This window comes from Phalaenopsis equestris, unplaced genomic scaffold, assembly GCF_001263595.1.
Source record: "Phalaenopsis equestris unplaced genomic scaffold, ASM126359v1 Scaffold000224, whole genome shotgun sequence".
NCBI lineage: Eukaryota > Viridiplantae > Streptophyta > Magnoliopsida > Asparagales > Orchidaceae > Phalaenopsis > Phalaenopsis equestris.
The window spans coordinates 6707328-6727616 of NW_018164666.1; the positions used below are offsets into that span (position 1 = coordinate 6707328).

At 35.7% G+C, this 20289-nt stretch overlaps 1 protein-coding gene across 2 annotated transcripts in view; it reads left to right on the forward strand.

Annotated features, from left to right (window-relative positions):
* The window catches only part of LOC110023361, a 164053-nt gene that overhangs the window by 133753 nt on the left and 10011 nt on the right, over positions 1-20289 (forward strand). For both annotated transcript variants that reach the window (XM_020722739.1, XM_020722741.1), the window contains exons 31-40: positions 1742-1858; positions 2190-2463; positions 13671-13784; positions 13852-13935; positions 14483-14533; positions 14607-14786; positions 14885-15201; positions 15287-15634; positions 15718-15802; positions 17245-17391. In XM_020722739.1, coding sequence (XP_020578398.1) covers positions 1742-1858; positions 2190-2463; positions 13671-13784; positions 13852-13935; positions 14483-14533; positions 14607-14786; positions 14885-15201; positions 15287-15634; positions 15718-15802; positions 17245-17391 — 1717 coding nt within the window. The remainder of the gene's footprint in view (positions 1-1741; positions 1859-2189; positions 2464-13670; positions 13785-13851; positions 13936-14482; positions 14534-14606; positions 14787-14884; positions 15202-15286; positions 15635-15717; positions 15803-17244; positions 17392-20289) is intronic.

Consider the following 20289-nt stretch of genomic DNA (forward strand, 5'->3'; position numbering starts at 1 on the left):
TTTAATCTAGTAGGGAAATCAGAGAGGACAATCACCGACTCAAAGCAAGATACAGTTGAAGCACCACTGTTCCTCGGATACAGCCCTTGCAAGGGAAACAAAAACTTATATAAAAATTTGACATAAACTCGCATCAAAACATCATCCTAATTCCAAAAAAAAATCACATATGAATAGAGAGGGAATAGGTGAAAAACTAAAAAGGAAAGGGGTGAGGGGGAGCGGCAGACCCCTCCCCTATTAAAGGACGGTTGGTCCAGCAGGAGGCTGGACCAGGACCCTTTCTAGGTCGGTTCAGCTAGCCCTCCTTCCAAACGGTTCAGCCGGCCTCCCCTAAGCACCTGTAGCAAGTTGATTCTCCTCAATTCTTATCTCCCGAGTCTCAACTATTTACTTGTTTCATTACACACTGCTTTGTAAAGGAAATCACTCTTGACACTTGAAACACTAGATAACTTGGAATGTCTTGGGAGTGCTGGCTCGATCAGTCTTTTTTACTCCTTTGTTGGTTTCTCCTCATAAGGGGAAAGTCTTACCACTCTAGTTGGTGTGCTCTTGCTACCCAAACCTATGGTTAAATTTTGTTGGAAGGGTGGAGTGGATTTTATGCAACTTTGTTGCTTCTCCATTTTAAAGTCTAAGATTTGTACATTCTACAATATCAAGTAGGGATATAACTTGTCAAATTACCAATAGAATGTCTCAATCGTTCAAACTATAGGACTATGGTACTTTTATCTAACTCTACCAACTCATACTTCGACATGAGTTTTTAAATTTAGCTTTGTATTCCCTCCTGTATTCCTCTACTTGTAAGTTCTTCTTTTACAAATGTTGATGTCGCAAAACTATATTTTATTTGTATTGTGCTAGGACGTACTTGTGTTGCATATTCTTGTTTCTCTTGGTCCAAGTCACGATCTTACATTTTCTTTCAATATAGTGCAAGTGTTTCAGCTTCTCCAATCACAAAGAGGCGCATTTTTTTAACTTGATAATAGCGAACTTCACATTTCTATTCAGTAAAATACTTTTGTATATAAAGACCCGCTTCGCTATCTAGAGCCATCTGATAAACTCATCGTAATCCATATGACCATTAAAGTTCGATAGATCAGCCTTCACTCCAATTTCATCATTTCATCTTGTATACTTCAATGTTGAACCTACATGGCATCGGCTCTTTGTTCCTTGAGACTTCTTGGTGAAAGGAGCTTCCATCTTCTCCATTCGATTGATCTATGTTGTTTTGTGGGTGTCTTCTGCACGTTACCTTCTATTAAAATCAGCAATCTATGATGTAGTTGGAGTATTTCTCACTGCATATCCTCCATGCTAAGCTTTTGAACACTTACAGTTTCTCCTTGGTGGCTTGGTGGCTTGCAGCTCACTTGGGGATTTTGGCTTGGTCTTTTATTATTATTGTATTTTTTTTTATTCAGTAGGTTTTCTATTCTGTTCAAATTATTACAATAGAAACCTAAGATTACCTGAGCACTCATGGATTGTTGAATTTTTGTTTGTTATTAATGGTAATTTTGTGGACTATCTATTGTTCTGATACGTAAATTGTTGAAACTTACAAGCATAAGGTAAATAGAATAGGTGTTTCCTGGTCATTTGTGTGATCTGTCATCTTACGGATGTAATTGTCATACCTGAAGTGAAGTGCAGGGATTTGTCTTGTGGGTTTGCTAAGTGATGAGTTCTTTTATCTGACATATTCTGTTTTTTTTTGCAGATTTGTTATCTGTAATGCATGTAGCAGAGATTTGTCTTACAAGCAGAAAGGGACAAATAATGTTTATTCTTTACGTGTTGGCCAACACTCTCATCTTCACTGGTCTGATACATCGAGGTTCTGTCTTTTCTTCTACGTAAAGATAGGCTTTTAATGGTTAAACATTATTTCTTGCTGTTTGTTATATCCTATTTCCAATATCTGTTCAGGAATTTCAAAACTTCTTCACCTCTAGCTGAGTGCACTGACATGTATATTGCATTTTTTATCTTATAATGAAGGAATAATACTGAAGTGTCTTACAATCAGTAAAATTACTGTTCAATTATTTTTTACTCATCAAACAGCTAATTTCATTCTTGGGACTTTGTTGTCGATCTTTTATAGTTTTTTCTGAGGTTTTATGTTTTGAAATTTTTATATTGTTAACAATGTGAAAGTGGCACAGAGAATTGCTGGTATCTCTTCGGTTCAATGAAATGGGATGGCAATGGTCAGGGAGTTTCCTTCCAGACTGTCTGGGAGACGTTCAAGTGAAAATGCGCAATTATGTGTCTGGTGAATTAAGCATGGTTCGAGTTGAAGTACAAAATGTTGATATGGACATGAATGATGAAAAATCAATTCCAAAGTCTAATGGAAGTTCATCAACTCAGTTAATACTTCTTTCAGATGACAAGACAGGGTTTATTCCATACAGGATAGACAACTTTTCAAAGGAGGTAATTTCTTAAGAGTTTTCACAGGTTAATATATTTTCATGCAGTTCGCCCGTTTCTGGGTGATCTTGTAAACAGCAAATTTGTGATTGCTATAAATCATCATGATTGCAAGATATTACCCAAATTGCTTTAGTAAATTTGAATTTTTTATGGAAATGTACTTTATTTCGTAGGTTTCCTTGGTGGAAGGTTATTCCTCAACACCACCAACCCCAGCTGAAGCTGTTTTACTTCTTACTTATTTAAGGTTAATAATTGAGATAAGGTAGCCCATCATCGCTAAATGAGATTCCCAAAATGTTAATGCCTCCCCACAGCCCAACCCTTTTTAAATATATTGGGGTCACTGGTTCACGCAAAAATTATGATATCTTTGTCGAGCCTACTCTCATTTCCCAAATCATTCTGACATTAATCTAGGATTGCTAGATGGTGTAGGAAGACCCAGAGAAGGGTTAAGAGGGTTGTAGGATGAGTATCAAAAGTGGAAACGGCGATGATGGTCTAGGAATGGCGAAAACTGCTGTTGTACAGCAAGCTGTATGCCTAGAGAGCAGTTCGGTGGTTGTCAATATGGAAATAGATATGCTAATAGCAAAGCGGGAAGGAACGAACGACGAGGAGGATTCAGTGTGTGCTCTCTTCAAGATACAAACACACAACTTGAAGGAGAAAGGCTATAGTACTCCTAAATGAAGAGAAAATCTGAGAGGAAACTCAAATTACCACAAATTTAAAACAAAAATTGTCTCACCAATTAAAAAATAAAGCCAATATATAGCCTCCAAATAAAATAAACTATAGTACTAATTAAAATAGTATTAAATAGAGGTCAATAGAGGTTGCGTAGGCAAAAAATCTTTCAATAGCAGTTTTCATGGGCCCAGAAGGTACTCTAATCGGTGTGCTTTTGTTGGCCGACCCAATGGTCAATCTCTATTTGATGGGTGGTGTAGACCCGATATTAATGTGTTGTCTGAATCTTCAGTGCTGGGGTTGGACATTCTGTAAAGTCAAACAGGGTTGTAACTGTACCATGTTGCCAAGGGATGATCTCAACCCTCGAAGATATCGAGTTATGGTGTTCTCCTTGGGCTCTGCTAATTCACACATCATCATAAGCTGCTCAAGCTCGGTGGTATACTCTACTAAGAGGTCTTTTTCTTGTGAGTGAGGAGCCTCAGAAATATGCCTTAACTAGAATGTGCCAGTTGATACTTTGCCTACATCTCTCTTTTTCATCTTAAACTAGATTTTGATTTTGCTTTTTCCCTCTCACTAACGCGGACGCTTTAAAATTTTCCTCCATAAGAAAAAACTCTTCTTCAACTTAATGACGGCTAATTTTACCTTTCTGTCAGGTCGAACGCCCTTGTACTTAAAAACTTATTCCGCTGGCTAAAGTTACTCAATGAACTCATCTGGATTCATGTGTAGACCCGATATTATTGTGTTGTATTACTCTTCAGTGCTAAGGTTTGGACATTCTGTAAAATCAAACAGTGTTGTAACAGCACCACGTTGCCAATGGATGATCTCAACCCTCGAAGATATCGAGTTATGATGTTCTCCTTGGGCTTTACTAATTCACATTTCAGCATAAGCTGCTCAAGCCCAGTGGTATACTCTACTAAGAGGCCTTTTTGTTGTGAGTGAGGAGCCTCAGAAATATGCCTTAACTAGAATGTGCTAGTTGATACTTTGCCTACATCTTTCTTTTTCATCTTAAACTAGATTTTGAGTTTGCTTTTTCCCTCTCACTAACGCGGGCGCTTTAAAATTTCTCTATAAGAAAAAACTTTTCTTTAACTTAATGACGGCTAATTTTACCTCTCTGTCAGCTGGAACGCCCTTGTAGTTAAAAACTTATTCTGTTGTCTAAAGTTACTCAATGAACTCATCTGGATTCATGTGTAGACCCGATATTATTGTGTTGTATTAATCTTCAGTGCTAAGGTTTGGACATTCTGTAAAGTCAAACAGTGTTGTAACAACACGTTGCCAATGGATGATCTCAACCCTCGAAGTTATTGAGTTATGATGTTCTCCTTGGGCTCTTGTAATTCACACTTCAGCATAAGCTACTCAAACTTAGTGGTATACTCTACTAAGAAGCCTTTCTGTTGTGAGTGAGGAGCCTTAGAAATATGTCTTAACTATAATGTGCTAGTTGATACTTCGCCTACATCTCTCTTTTTAATCTTAAACTAGATTGTGGTTTTACTTTTTCCATCTCACTAACGTGGGCACTTTAAAAATTTCCTCCATAAAGATAAACTCTTCTTTAACTTAATGACGGCTATTTTTACCTCTCTGTCAGATGGAACGCTCTTGTACTTAAAACTTAGTGGTATACTCTACTAAGAAGCCTTTTTGTTGTGAGGAGCCTTAGAAATATGTCTTAACTATAATGTGCTAGTTGATACTTCGCCTACATCTCTCTTTTTAATCTTAAACTAGATTGTGGTTTTACTTTTTCTGTCTCACTAACGTGGGCACTTTAAAAATTTCCTCCATAAAGATAAACTCTTCTTTAACTTAATGACGGCTATTTTTACCTCTCTGTCAGATGGAACGCCCTTGTACTTAAAAACTTGTTCCATTGGCTAAAGTTACTCAATGAATTCATCTGGATTCATATATTAAATCCTATAAATTCACCTTTAATCTAAAATCACACTCTCTCATATACTCAAATCGGAACCAACGCAGGATCGGTTCTTCATCACTTGAGGCTTTTTGGTGAAAAGGGTTTACATTCTCAATTCTATCCAGGCGACCATTATTGTTGTTGTGGGTTACTTTCCTAATTCCGGTAAATTCACCTTTAATCTAAAATCTCTCTCCCCTGTAACCAGTAAGTTTACCTTTAATCTAAAATCACTCTCTCATATACTCAATGTCGAACCGACACGGTATCTGCTCTACCACTTTAGGCTTCTTGGTGAAAGAGTTGACATCCTCAACTCTATCTAGGTGGTCACTATTGTTGTTGTGATTTACATCCTTAACTCTATCATGTAAATTAACCTTTAATCAATGAACCACTTGAGGCTTTATCCCTCATCCACATGTCCAATCCCATCCCACACTTCTTTGACAACATAGAGTCACCGCTGTACTCCAACCCCACCTCGATATCTCTCTCAAGCATCCGGTCAGTCCTACCATTTTTCTTTTGAAGTGTTTTTATGGGCTCCGAAAATTTGAAATACTCTGGACTCTCTTCGAGAGCTTATGATTAGTTCTAGGTCAAATTTTTAAAAGGCATGTGAAATAGTAGATAAAATACTACCCAGAGATTTTGCCTTCATTTTGTGAGGACGATTTGTGGTTTGATGTTTCCCATAGGCGTAAGCTCCTATAGTTAATTACCCCTCCTAATAATGGGATAGCAACTTTAATTAAAGACTAGTCATTAGGCATTAAGTATTCAAATTTAGCATATAATAACAACGTATTTATATTTTTAAATTATAAAATTATCATCGTAACTTAAGAGCAAATAGTGAGGGAGATGATGACGAACTCGATCAGCATCCATGGTTTCGTCATCCTGAGCTATCATGGTCCTAGTCCAGTTAAATAGATGAGGTAATTGACCCAATCTGACAGAAAAATCATTTCATCCAAGGGAATCTTGCAGACTTATGGTAAATGTTTGTCCATATGGACTAATCTAAATCGACCTAAGCTTACAAAGGGCTTTGATTCCTATCAAATATACTCTATGTTTCAATACTCAAAAATGTATATTGTCATAGGAGAACAAATGAGCTATAGTTTTGACCATAATATAATAGTGATATTTGATGGTAAAACTCCTTGTCAAAGTGTTCTGGTCGTAATATTTAGCAGAAATATCATGCAGAAGATTCGGGCCACATCTTTATTATTATAGAATTTTTTTTAGTATGAATTTAGTCGTATTTTTTATACAACATTGGCTCTTTGTGAGCTTGAATTAGTATTACATTAATACATCCCGAAAAACGATTGTGAAGGATGGATGGATTTTGCTTTTGGCTTTTGACTAATTAATTATTCATTAAACATTTTGAATTTTGTAATTTAAAATCTTAATTTTATAAATGAACCCCTCTGGTTAAAATTCACGATTAATACGACCATCATCGGGGAAAATCATTACTTGACATCATTTGAAATATCTAGTCCTGTAGACTCTATGCCTTATTAGAAGGAGGCTAGGGATCAGTCTTGTCAACTCCAATCTCTATAGGAGGAGGATCAGGCTGGTCGAAGTGTGAGACTTATGACTTTGTTCTATAGGCTAAGTGGTTGGTTGCCCACGCAACATTCTCTAACCAAATGTATAAATATTTAACTAATTGGTCGGAGCACATTCGGTTGCTTAAAATTGTTGATTTGAGTTAATTTTTTAAATAGTTTTTGACACATTTAGAGGCAGATTTGATTTCGAATTTAAGCAAATATTTTAAGCTACGCAGCATTCTTGAGCAATTATCACATGTGGGAATTTAAGTTTGTTAGTTTAAATTGATTTATAGGAGACTATTATTATGTGTTTTGATTTAGATTTGTACAATACTTTTATTTTAAGTTATTAGTTTTGCTTTCTGTCCGCTCATGTAGTTGGGGTTGTGGACCAGTGACGAGCATTTGCAAAACTTCACTTTGAATACCTCAATATCACCTCATGTCTACTTCTAGATGCGTGTTGTGGATCCAGTGGCAATTATGTGCAAAACTTCACCACTAATCCCTCAATATCGCCTTCTATCTGCTTTTAGATATATGTTGCTGATCCGGTGGCGTAAATGTGCAAAGTTTAACTTCAAACCCTCCAATATTGTCTTTTGTCCTTTTGTAAATGTGTTGTGGATCCGGTGGTGAACTATGTGCAAACCTTCACTTTGAATTTGAAATTTGCTTTTTGTTTGCTTTTGCATTCATGTTGCAGATTTGGTAGCAAAATATGTGCAAAGCTTCACTTTGAGCTCCTCAAATATTGTCTTATGTCCGCTTCTAGATGTGTGTTGTGGATGTAGTGGCGTAAATAGCGAAGAGCTTTGTGAGTGGCATTCAGACAAATTTTTGGTAGCCTTCCGACATCATCCCCTTTTTTGGGGGTGGCTATCTCAGGAAGCTGTGCTACCACCACACCTAATGAAGTGTGTGTGGTTGCTTCCATAAGACACTATAACTGAAATATATTCTTACTCATTGAACCTAACAATATGCATTTATGATAAAAAATTCCCTCTGGATTGGAATAACTCGAATTGGGGGGGCTATCTCAGCAAGTTGTGTTACCACCACACCTAATGAAGTGTGTGTGGTTGCTGACGTAAGACACTATAACTGAAATATATTCTTACTCATTGGACCTAACAAGATGCATCTATGATAAAAAATTTCCCTCTGGATTGGAATAACTCGAATGGGTACTAAATCTGTATTTTTATCATCTATTTCTAACAATTTGTTCGGGTCTCGTCAATCTGAATTTTAGTAGCATTTCGGCAACCATCCAGTGCTATCTTCACCAGGGGGGCTACCTCCAGAGTGTTGGGTCATACATACTCGTCTATAAGACATGCATGGTTGGTGTTTTTAAGCACCAAGGTCATAAATCTTTGATCACACCCGTTTAAAGGACATGCATGGACGGTGTTCAAGGTCATAAATCTTCGATTCCATCCGTCTAAAAGATGTACATGAGTCTTTTGGTACTATTTTAAAAATAGCAGCAAGTTTCTTCTTTGAGTTGGAACAACTCAAACGGGTACTTATAATTTTTTGTGTATACCTTGTGTGAGCTGATTCGTCGGCGACAAGGTGGAGAAATGGCGAATCGATTTCTATTTGTGCTTTAATTTTATACTATTGATCGCTCCAAAGTGTAGTTACATAGCACATGTAGTGCCAACCATGTCCAAAGAAACCAGTCTAAGATGTGTTTCTGAACTATCAATGTTAGCTTGCAATGGCCAAGCCTAGTTGGTAAAAGAACGCCACCATTGTGGCCATCATTCGCTTCAAAAATTGACTGTCTAGCTTGTAATAACAGTCGGTTTGTCGTTGGCTCTCATTCGTTGAAGCTTTTGTATCCTCGTTGTATAGAGTCAAGTCTGTCATGTGGAAGGTAGTAGAGATATTGTTATCTCTCGGTGAATCAATATTGTAGACAGCATCATTTCAAAACACATCCTAATAGAATAAGTATCTCTCCTCTTTTGGCACGTTATGAGCTAGAAATACACATGGATGGGAATCCTCATGAACCCAGCCTCGAGCCATTAAATCTGTCATTGACTTCTTCTACTCAAACTCATTTGAGCGTAAATGTAAACAAGTATGTAAGTAGAATTCAACTTTAGGATGAAATCGATGGCATGTTGGGCATGGCCAACCACTCAGGAGAGATATATCCTTCTCTGGTATGCCCAGATCTTATTGTAAGGTTTTCTTTTCTATCAAGCTCCTTATACAATTTTTAAAGTTTTGGCTTATTCATACTACCAGATCCTCTGTTAGGGGATACACTGCTAAACTGATTTTAATACCCAAATGAGTTCTTATTGTCTTTTAAAAATGACCCAAAATCTTCTCATCTCTGACAAGTTGGACCTCCCTCAGTGGGTTCAATTCAAGAGGTATGTTATATATCTGAAAATTCTTAAATTATCTTACTTGAGGTTGCCTCGTGTTTGGTAACTGATCTTCAGACACATGGTCATTTATGACATCGAATGTTAGCCGATTGTCATGAACTAACTTATCCCAAGTCGCCCGTGCGACTTTAGTGTTCTTCCTTGGCACTAAGTCAGCCTCACTCCCACAAATCTTGGAATTGTAAGCTCCCAATACTCTTGGAAGAAGAAAATGGAGAAATATTGGAGAAAGGAATACATCTCTAAGCAAGAGTGATCACAACACTTGAATGCTTGGAACCTTGGATGGTTCTTAGATGGATTTAATGAGCGGAGAAAATACTAATTTCTATTTATAGTACCCTCCAAGTCAAAGGAAATTTTCTAGATAACATTAGAATATACTAATTTCTAGATAGCTTTGCATTAATCTCTAATATACATACATAACCCTAGATCTTTCTAGGTTATTCTTAAGTTATCCTTGGAGTTGTACCTTCTAACATTTCCTAGAATGTGGTGGAGTCTTCTAGTGTCCCTTGGCTTGCTCTCTATATTTTGATCCTCTCTAGAATATTTCATTCCATGGTTATATTATCAATTTCTTGAAGATGACGGACTTTGATACTCTCCTCCACTTAAACTCGCAATGCCCTCATTGCGGCTTCCACTTGATATTGTCTTTTTTTTTTCTCCACGTGTCTTCGCATCTCATTTTCTTGTCTACCCATTTTTTTAGTTCTTGTAGTTTCACGCAGTGACACGCGGACTTACTCTTTTTGCTTGCTCACAGACTTGGCAAACTTGAAAGCTATTTGGTTTTTCTCTTTAAAATTGGTTGCATGGGGGAGGAATTCCATGCAATACGACTTCATGGCTGGCGACTTGGCCCTTGGCTCCAGCCTAATTTGATGATCTTTCTCTCTTCTTGGTAGTAGTTTTTTTTTTATAATTTTGGTGAAACATCTTTATATTCTTCAAGCACTACCACCACTTCCCTTTGCATGTCTTCTTGGGGCTTTTCTTTCTCATTGGAATCATGAAGAATAGCCAAGTAGCTCTCCTCATTTTGTGGAATGCCCTTCTTGAACTGGATGACTGATAGTATTATGACTTCCTGTTTGTTAGCCCTTGTTGTCGGTACTAAGCAAGCTCAATTCCTTTCCATGATACACATGCTATTGGCGAAGGGCATTGGGAACACTCTTGCTTGATTCAAGAAGTTTATCCTTAGAACAACTTTAAAATCATCCATTGGAATGACAGAGAAATATAAGGTATCTGACCGCTCCAATACTTGTCTTTATTCTTCTGGCTATCCTATGGATTGGCCTTAGTGCTGAATTGATTACCTTTATGGAGCATTCTCCTTTAGTCATTCACAAACCCAACATTGTTGCTTCATCGATGGAGATGAAGTTGTGAGAAGCACTCGTATCCACCATTGCTCCAGTGGTCTTCCCGCCTATTACCATCTCCACAAAGAGTAACTCCTTTGCTTGGGGTTTTGTTGGAACTTACATCTCATTTAACAGTTGTATAGCCCTTACTTGTGTTGCGTATCACCGCCTTCTTTCTCTTGATAACTTGCAAGGAGAGAGTTTAGAGTTTTCTTCTGAGAACAATCCCTTACCCAATATGTTTCATCATAAAGAAAGCATTTGTTGTGTGGTTTAGTTTTGTCGTTTTTAAATTTTTGTTTGTCTTTTGCCTTGGATTAAGTCGATTCATGGCGGGTCTTTTTCTTGTGTTGAACCTTGTCTTTCCCACCTTTGACATTGGTATTCTTCTTATCTTTAGGCTTTGTAGACTCTTTTGAGTAATCAATTAGGTTGTCGGCGATTGTGTTGGCAGTGGCATGTCGAGAATTTTAAGAACAAGCCTTGTGAACTCCTTAATATATTTCTAAATCAATCCCTCTGGTTTGAGCCTTCGCAATCAGGCTATATCCTCATCCTCCTCATTCTCAGGGTAGAATTGCCTCTTTTGCTCTTTTTTGAGGTCATCAAAGGTGAATATGGTGCACATACTTTTTTCGATCTCTCCACGTCTTCTTCTCCACCACAACATAGCGATAGTTGAGAGATAAAGTGTTACAAATTTTATTATTGTCTCTTCATCCTTAATCTCTATCGCTCCAAATTATTGGTCAAGTCTCACAGGAAGTAGTCTATTTTCTTTGCGTTGCGAGCACCCCCAAAACTCTTAGGTTTTGGTATTTGATTGTGTTTGGCTTTGAAAGTATGATTATTGGTGGATGTCGCTAGTGCTCTCTTACGTAGTGAAATGTCTCCACGAATCTCCTCCAAACTATCACGTACGCCTTTCATCTCATCTCCATAGGGTCTCCATATCTCCTGGAGCAACCTATCAAGTTCTCCCGCATCTTAGCCATTTGGTCCCTTAAAAACTCCTCCAGTTGCTGCATCATATCTCTAATCGCCAAATGGATCGTGATGTACTCCTCGAGTCCAACCTTTTGGCCAAGATCCTCTATATGGGCCTTCACGCCATTCACTCTTGGAAGAAGAATAGTGAGAAGTATTGGAGAAAGGTGCACTTCACTAAGAAAGAGTGATTACAGCACTTCAATGCTTAGAACCTTGGATGGTTTTTGGATGGATTTCAAATGAAGGGAGGGATTCCTATTTATATTCCCCTCGAAGCCCATGAGAATTTTCTAGATTACATTAGAATATATTAATTTCTAGATAGTTCTACATTAATCTCTTATATACATATATAACCTTAGACCTTTCTAAGTTATTCTTGAGTTATCCTTGGAGTCTTTCTAACATTCTCTAGAATATGGTGGAGTCTTCTAGAGTCTCTTGGCTTGCTCTCTATATGTTGGTTTTCTCTAGAATCTTTCATTCCATGGTTGTCTTGTCAATTTCTTGAAGATGGCGGAGTGTGACACAATGCTCCTCTTAATGCTTGTAAAAAGGCACTTCGAGACACGGCAACCTCACACTTTACATGAATGTTCAGACCCACTACCTTCTAGAACATCTACTGTCAACTCAGTTGGAACCTCTCTCCAAAGTTCAACTGGAATCGATGTTGTCTTTTCTTCATTGGGTGGAAGTTTAGAATTCTCTCTATAAGCTTCATCTACTCCTGGATCATTGTTGATTTCTTAACTGTTTCTTCGTCCGTGAAAGAGACCATTCTCTTGGTCGTCTAATCTATTTTGGTATGCCCAAATTCATGGCAGTTGAAACACTTCCTAGCTGAGACAGATTTGGGAATGCGGATTGGTTTCACATGTTATTACTCTAACCTGGTGGCTTTTTGGTCGTGGTTGACTTGGATGTTCTTTTGAGTGTATTTTTGTTGTAGTATTTCAGGGTTAAACTTTGCGTGTAAGATGTAGTGGTCATCCAATAATATTTTCTCTCGAATTTGAAATTAGGGTCTATAAATCTTCTATGTAATGAACTGATAGGTACTGTGCTATTTCTCCCACTCCATATGGGTTAAAGTACTGAGCTTATTTTTTCCTTCACGCCGATATAGATGCTTCAATTTTTTTCACCAGATAATGCACTTTTCTTTAACTTGTCGGCAGCTAGTTTCGCCTTTTCATCTGGTAGGACGTCCTGGTACTCGAAGAAAAGTTTCATTGTTAGAAGCCACTAATTGAACTCATCTGGATCCAAGTGACCATTAAATGTGTCAAATTTGCAATCACCTCAAAATTCTAGTTTCTCTAATATTTCAAGTCAATTCTTCGGGGTAGAAGCTTTTTTATCTCTGAAATCTCTAAGGGGCACTTCATCTTTGTATTATCTGAATTCTCCTTTCTTCAATTTTATCCGGTCGTTGTAGCACTCGGCGAAATTGTCGATATATCTCTTCAATATAATAATTTTCTTTTACGTGTCATTGATTAATGTGTCGAAGCTTCGCAAGGTGTGCCCCTTTTTAGGTAAAGTCGACTTTCCAGACGCGCTCGCGCAGTCTGTTTTGGGAACGGAGCTTTTTTGAATAACTTTTGGCCATGGTCAAGATGACTCAGGTCCAAATTACATGTCACACTAACAACCCGTCATTTGCATTGTCTTTGGTCGTTTTGATCATGTTACACATCTCTTCTTGGTTCTAAACTCAACGGCGGAGTCCGTCTTGCAAACAAACGTTAGTTAAGTTGTCTCGATGATGTTCGAAGTGAATTATCCTTGATTTATGGGACATCGAGTTCAATGCTTGCTGTCTTAGGCATGTTTGTTTAACTTCTTATGAATCATATGCAGGGGTCAACAGTCTGAAGCAACCCACTTAAAGTTTACCTTTTTTCTTGTTTTTTTCTAGTGCAATAGATTTGTTTTCTGTGATTGTTTTCGAAATTCATCCATGAAATATGGTGTATAAAGCATTCTTTAAAGCTTGAATTTCTAAGTTCTTTATTTCATGAGTAAAATTTAGCAGTAATTCATATTAGGACTTGTCACTTGTCAGGGATCTAATGTTCAGTCACTATTAACTATGCAATGTTCTGTCATTATTCGTGCATTCTTGAATTTGCTATTTCTCGTATATTTCTAATATGTCTTCTTTTTGGTATGGCAGAGATTGCGGATTTACCAGCAAAAGTGTGAATCTGTTGAAACTGTTGTGCATCCGTACACATCATGCGAGTATGCTTGGGATGAACTTTGTTATCCACATCGTATTGTTGTTGAGGTTTTCCCCTTCCCATGTTCCTTACGTTCAACTCTTTCATTATGCATACTAATTTTTGTGACTGTAGGTACCTGGTGAAAGAATTGTGGGAACATATAATCTTGATAATGTACAAGAGTATGCCTCTGTGTGTTTTCCTTCAACATATGAGGTACTCTATTTTAATGAATCAAGCGAAATGCAAAATGTGATAGCTCATAATGACTAGCGTTTTGATGATTTGATGTTTCTTGTATATTTATCTCGGTTATGATTTCCATTTTTTTTACTTGTGCGGAACTCTCTTTGGATGAGTAAAATGCTGAGCTATATGTTGAGCATGTTAATTACTCTCTTACATCCAATGCAAATGATTGGATTCCAATTTTCTTTGAAATTTTATCTGGTTTGTTGTTTTCGTTTGGAAGAACACATCATGTTCATTCTGCTACCTCAACTTTGATTGGTAAATGCCGGGATCCCAATTCTTCTATATTTTAGATGACAAACAAAGGCTGGAGTCACAAACTCTGAATTAAACACTGATTATCCCCCTTTGGCATCAAGTTATTTGTACTTTTTGTATTGTTTAGAGCATATCTAAGGATGACATGTATCGTTTGAAATTTTCTTATTGGCATGAGTATGTTGCTTACTTGTAGTAGACATGATTTTGGAGAACTCCCTTTTGCTCTCTTGACCTTATAAATCATTTGCAGAAGCCGGAAAGAAGATTTTCTGTTTCAGTGCATGCCGAAGGAGCAACAAAGGTTTGTTTTTGTAATCTTTATGCATATATTATAATAGGATAACCAATCAATGATTTCCTTTTTTTCATTGCAGGTGCTCAGTATAATTGACTCAAGTTATCACATTATAAGAGATGTAAAAGGAAGTAATTTTTTTGGATTCAAGGAGAAAAGAAAAACAGATCAGACACTCAACCAACAAGCTCATTTCAATGAAGTGATAAAAATTCATTTGTCTTTTATTGGAATCTCCCTGATGAGTTCAGCCCCTCAGGTGAAAATGCTGAGAATTATATTTTGAAACTGCACAAATCATGAATATTTGATAAATTGTTTTGTAATAATTTTCATAATTTTTTTTTATACTTTCAGGAATTGATATTTGCTTGTGCTAGGGACACAACAGTTGTCCTAATGCAGAATTCAGAGCAGCAGAAGATTTTGACTCAAATTTTGTCACTTCAGATTGATAATCAACTGTCCGATACTCCATACCCTATAGTAGTCTCTTTTGATAATGAGTTCAGAGAAAGATCTTTAAATCATTCAAAAAATCAGGAAAACTGGTTGCATAGTCAGCTTGACAGTACAAGTTCATATGTTACAAATGAACCTGTATTATATTTTTCTGCAGCCAAATGGAGGAAATCTGATGTTTCTTTGATTTCATTTGAATACATAACCTTTAGGTAGCTTCTTGTTTATAATTCAAGTTATTTTATACTAATAAGCTTTACGGGTTTTATTAGTACTAATTTTTTAATTATATTGCAGATTGGCTTCTTTGTCTATTGAGCTTGAAGAACAAATTCTCTTATGCTTGTTTGATTTTTTTCGAACTGTAAATTCAAGAATGCAGAGAACATCACTTAAGAATTTTGAGCAGCGAATTTTAGGTTGTTGTATTGATGCAAAACATAAGAATGCTCAGGGTCACATTTATTCGTGTGGACATAATGATATTTTAAGGACAACTGCAGTTATTGAGACTGATGCTAATTCCTTGTTACCTGCTGTAGTCCCAATGGGAGCTCCATGGCAACAGATTCATTCATTAGTCAGAAGGCAGAAAAAGGTATATGTTGAAAGTCTTGAATTGGCGCCAATCAAGCTATCCCTTAGGTAGGTGATTTGCAAATAACTTTCTGGAAGCTTTATTAAGTTATCGTATCTGTTGTAACAAAAATAAACTTCATTTTTACAAGCTTTTCAAGCACTCCATTGATGATCCGAGCCAAAGCTTTTGCTGAAGTGGAATATCTTACTCTTATCAGTAGTACTGCATTTCAGGTGAGAATGATTTGCTATTCTGTATGATAGTGATATTCTGCCTTTAATAGCTATAATTTTCTTCACTCCATCTCTGCGTTAAGTCTGCTATAGCTTAGAATGACCTCTTCTTTAAGTCTGCAATGGTATAGCTTAGAATCTGGGGTTCATTAATGTAAATCTAAAAGGAGATGCATGATGAAATTCAAGAAACATACAAAACGTCACAATACATAATTTCCCAGCTTTATTTTATGCAGAAATTAGTTAAAAAAAATTCAATTTACTTTTTCCAATTGATGATGAAGTTTCACAAATATTTTGTAATGTTGTTTTTAAAATTCACATCACTGAAATTAAAATTGGTATGAAAAGATTTGACAAATTTCTTATCATTCAGAAACCATTTTGTGCTTCGAAAATACCCACCTAGTTCTGTTCAAGATAAGTTGTATGTCTTTTTGATTTTCTAGAAAATTTTTGGATATCAAATAAGATAATAGCTTAACACTGTCCTCTTATGAGGCTTTATGTTCTTAGTTTTAAATGTCCCATAAGCACAATCCTTATGATTAATTACTTTTTCGGTCATGAGAGAGCACTTTTAAATATCTCTTACTCTGGCCTTCGCATTTATAATGTACATATCTCTGTCCCTGGCCTTTATGTGTAGAATTTAAAAATCTGAATATCCGTTACACCTGCTCATTTAGAATTTGAATATCTCTGATTCTGAAAGCTACATTGGTAGTAAGCTCAGTAAATATATGAATTGGCACTTACTCTAATGGTATGAACAGTTTCCGTCTCTATACAATCTCAAAAGGGTTGTTTTCTGTGATTCTATTACTGGACCTATTATAAGCAAATTAAATTTGCAGAATGATCAAAGCCCAATGCTTACTATTTTATCCACCAAGCATCCAAGAAGATTTCTAAACTGTGATTCACAACTTCAGTCTGTTCATTTGTCTGTGGATGCCCTATTTAAATGAATTGGAGCTTTGTACCTAGCCCCCTCCCCCCACCCCCCCCCTTCAGAAATAACTCTGGAACTCCAAATCAGTCTTAAGTGATAGTTTTGGTCTTGGAGAAGTGGTTTACTACCCCCATAATTGAATTTTTTACTCCATAGGTTTGTGGAAGCCCACAACAAAGTTCATGCCTATATTTATCCAAAGTGACTCTAGTACGTGAAAGAGGAGTATATATACTCGTATTGTGTCCTTGAATCTTGGTTGAGTGGCATATCTTACACTATCAAACACCTCGCCATGTTTGTAACAATGTACGCAATAAAAGTTCTCTCTTATCCCCATCGAATGATAATAGTGTGATAATCGAACCTATTATTGGTATTAAAATATTAAAGCGTATTTCCTTATGATTTTAAATTATCTTCAATTTCTTGCTTCATTTGTTATTCAACTTCTTTTGAGCAATGATACCAAATTTGAATGCAGAGAGGTATTATGGCTCTTGTTGATGTTGAAGGAGTGCCTGTTCACCTTAGGCAGCTAACGCTGGAACATCTCATGGCTAGTCCTGAATCAATACAGGATATCCTTTTGAGACATTACATGCGGCAGTTGCTTCATGAGATCTACAAGGTGAAGTTATTACCCTTATTATTATTTCTGCCAAGGTTTAACAGCCTGTTTATGTTTTTGTTTTAAAATGCTCTACTGAGTTTCACATTCAGCATCAAGTAGGAGTACTTCCAATCTTTATTTTTGGCTGCTACTTTTGCTGTCTTTTTTAAGATTTTGTTCAATTCACTATGTTTAATATTTGAGATAAAATATGCAACTATACATTTGATTTTCTGGCATCAGGTTTTGTTATCAATTGTAAGATTCTGTATAGTTTAATATGTTAATATATTTGAAATATAGTATGCAATTTTACTGTCGCAAATTTAGCAGTTGTAGAATGTTTGATGAATAGATTTTCATATTGTTGGTATAAGGCTAATGATGATGATGATGATGATGATTCAGACGACTAAATTAATTTTAGTGTGACAATAAAATTTTGTTGTACATATTAATTGATACAATTACACTAATTGTGATTTTCTACTTTTAATATTTAATTTATCATACATGTAGATGAAGCAATAATTTCTTTGGAGTTTTTTGTAGGAGATTTAATTCCTAAAATTTCTTATTAATCTCTTAATAAATAAAATTCATTGTTTAAAATGTTGAATAGTGTGGGCTCTTTTGAGAACATGTATAATCTTAATTTGCTCTGGTGTTTGACAATATATATTGTAGACATGAAAGATGGTGATTGAGATCTACCGATATCTGGATGTGATAATGAATATTTTGAATATTCTGCAAAAAACATTTAAGTATTTGCAGACAAAACTTTGAAAATTTAAGTTGAGTGTTTAAATAGAAAGTGCCCTTGTGGAGATTTCAAAATTGTATGAAGTTGTAATTTGACTAGACTTATTATATGGATCTCGGCAATAAAAATGTTATTGATAAAATTTATTGTGAGAAAAATGAGAATTTTAAGATAAATGAGTGATAAAATAAGGGAAATATTGTAAAAATGATTATATTAGAGAGATGGTAGATAGTAGTACCTGCTGAGAATTATGATGATTCAAAATAGACTAGTTCATTTGGATTTGCATAATTGCTAGTTAAAGATGCTCTAATAAAGATCAACAACAACAACAAAGCCTTAATCCCACTACGTGGGGTCGACTACATGAATCTTTTTTCTCCATTGCGTCCTATTTAGTGTCAATTTTCATTTAGTTCTAGTAAATTAAGATCATTTTTAATACAATAAGCCCAAATCTTCCTAGGTCTATCTCTGCCTTTCTTAACACAAGTCGAATCTAAAACATCTACTCTCCTAATCGGATCAAAAGGATTCATGTCATGATTTTTTTCGACAAGTTTTAAGCTAGTCAAGTATATCATGGATTAGACTTGGATTGATCATATTTTAAGTTGTTCATGTTTGAATCAAACTCGAATTGAGATTTCTCATATATTATCATACCTAGGCTTATATAATTTTTTTAATAATCATAGTGGGTGGTACTTAGCTTGTTTATATTAATTGAATGAGTATTTAAATGACTTAATAAACAAGCCAAAAGTTTGAATAAGTACTTGATTTTTTTATAAAATTATTAGCAAAAAATTTTTCAAATCTAAACAATTTAACAAACAAATAGATTTTGAATTAATATTTAATTAATGTTCACCGATTAAATAATATAATAAATTGTGAAGAAATTGCATTCCATACATATGCTCATAGATAATAAATTATAATATGTTATTATTTAATATATAATTAAATGAGCAAAGTGCCAAAATAGTCCTTTGACTATTTACATAGGGTCGTTTTAGTTCTTGAGATTTTTAAATTGGTGCTCTAATTAGTCCTCCTTAGAGATAATTTTAACCCAAATTTAAAGAGTGTGGGGATCAATTTGGCACTTTCATAAACTCTAGGACTAAAATGGTCCAATGTAATTATTTGGCGACTATTTTGGTGTTTTACTGATAATTAAATGAACAACAACAACAAAGCCTTAATTCCACTGATAATCCTTTTTCTCCATTGTGTCTTATCTAGTGTCATATTTTCAATTAATTCTAATAAATTAAGATCAATTTTTAATTAAATGAAGTTATAATTAATTAAATTTTATTTAGATAATATATCATATAATTATAGAGTATTTAACAAGTTAATTGTTGAATTATAAACAAGTTTGATCGAGTATCAGTTGAACCGAGTTTGAGTTGTACATTGAGTGCATTGGTTAGTTACAATGTTATGCATTAGGATTGAAGAGAGGTGAAGTGATGGTAATATATGCATAGAAGATGTTTAGAAAGGCGTGCAAAATGGAGCCAACGCTGTCCGGAACATTCAATAGAAGTGCGTGGAGGAGGATACATAAAGCTGGCTCAAATAGTTGTGCTTAGCTAGTTCTTCCTGTTATTGCTTCATCTCTTTAGGTTTATTGGGCTCGATCTATCTTTCTGCTTTTTTTTATTATTATTATTCTAATGGCCGCCAAGGATCTGCCCTAGCCCAATTTAGAATTATGCTCTCTCATTCTACCAATCGAACCTCAACCTGACCATCATACCGTGAATTCCAGCAACTCAAAACATGCAATGCACTTTTAGTTTTGAGTTTACTCCCACTACCCCATTAATGGAATCTCAAGGTAATGAAAGAGAATCAATGACGCGCGAGCTACCGAGAGCCTTTGTTTTTTCTTCTGTCGGCGCTTAAAAGGGGAAAAGTTAATGTTTGGGGGTCGCCCGTAAGAAGCTGTCGGTCGCCGGAATCGAAATCCCGTCGCCCGCTTCGGAAGGACTTTTTAATTTACGTATATATATATAATTTTAGAAAAATACGAAATCAAACTGACCTCATATTTTTCACAGTTTAAATGAAAGAGCACTTTACCTCAAATCTTATATCTACCCCGAGGGATAAACACAAGATTTGAGGAT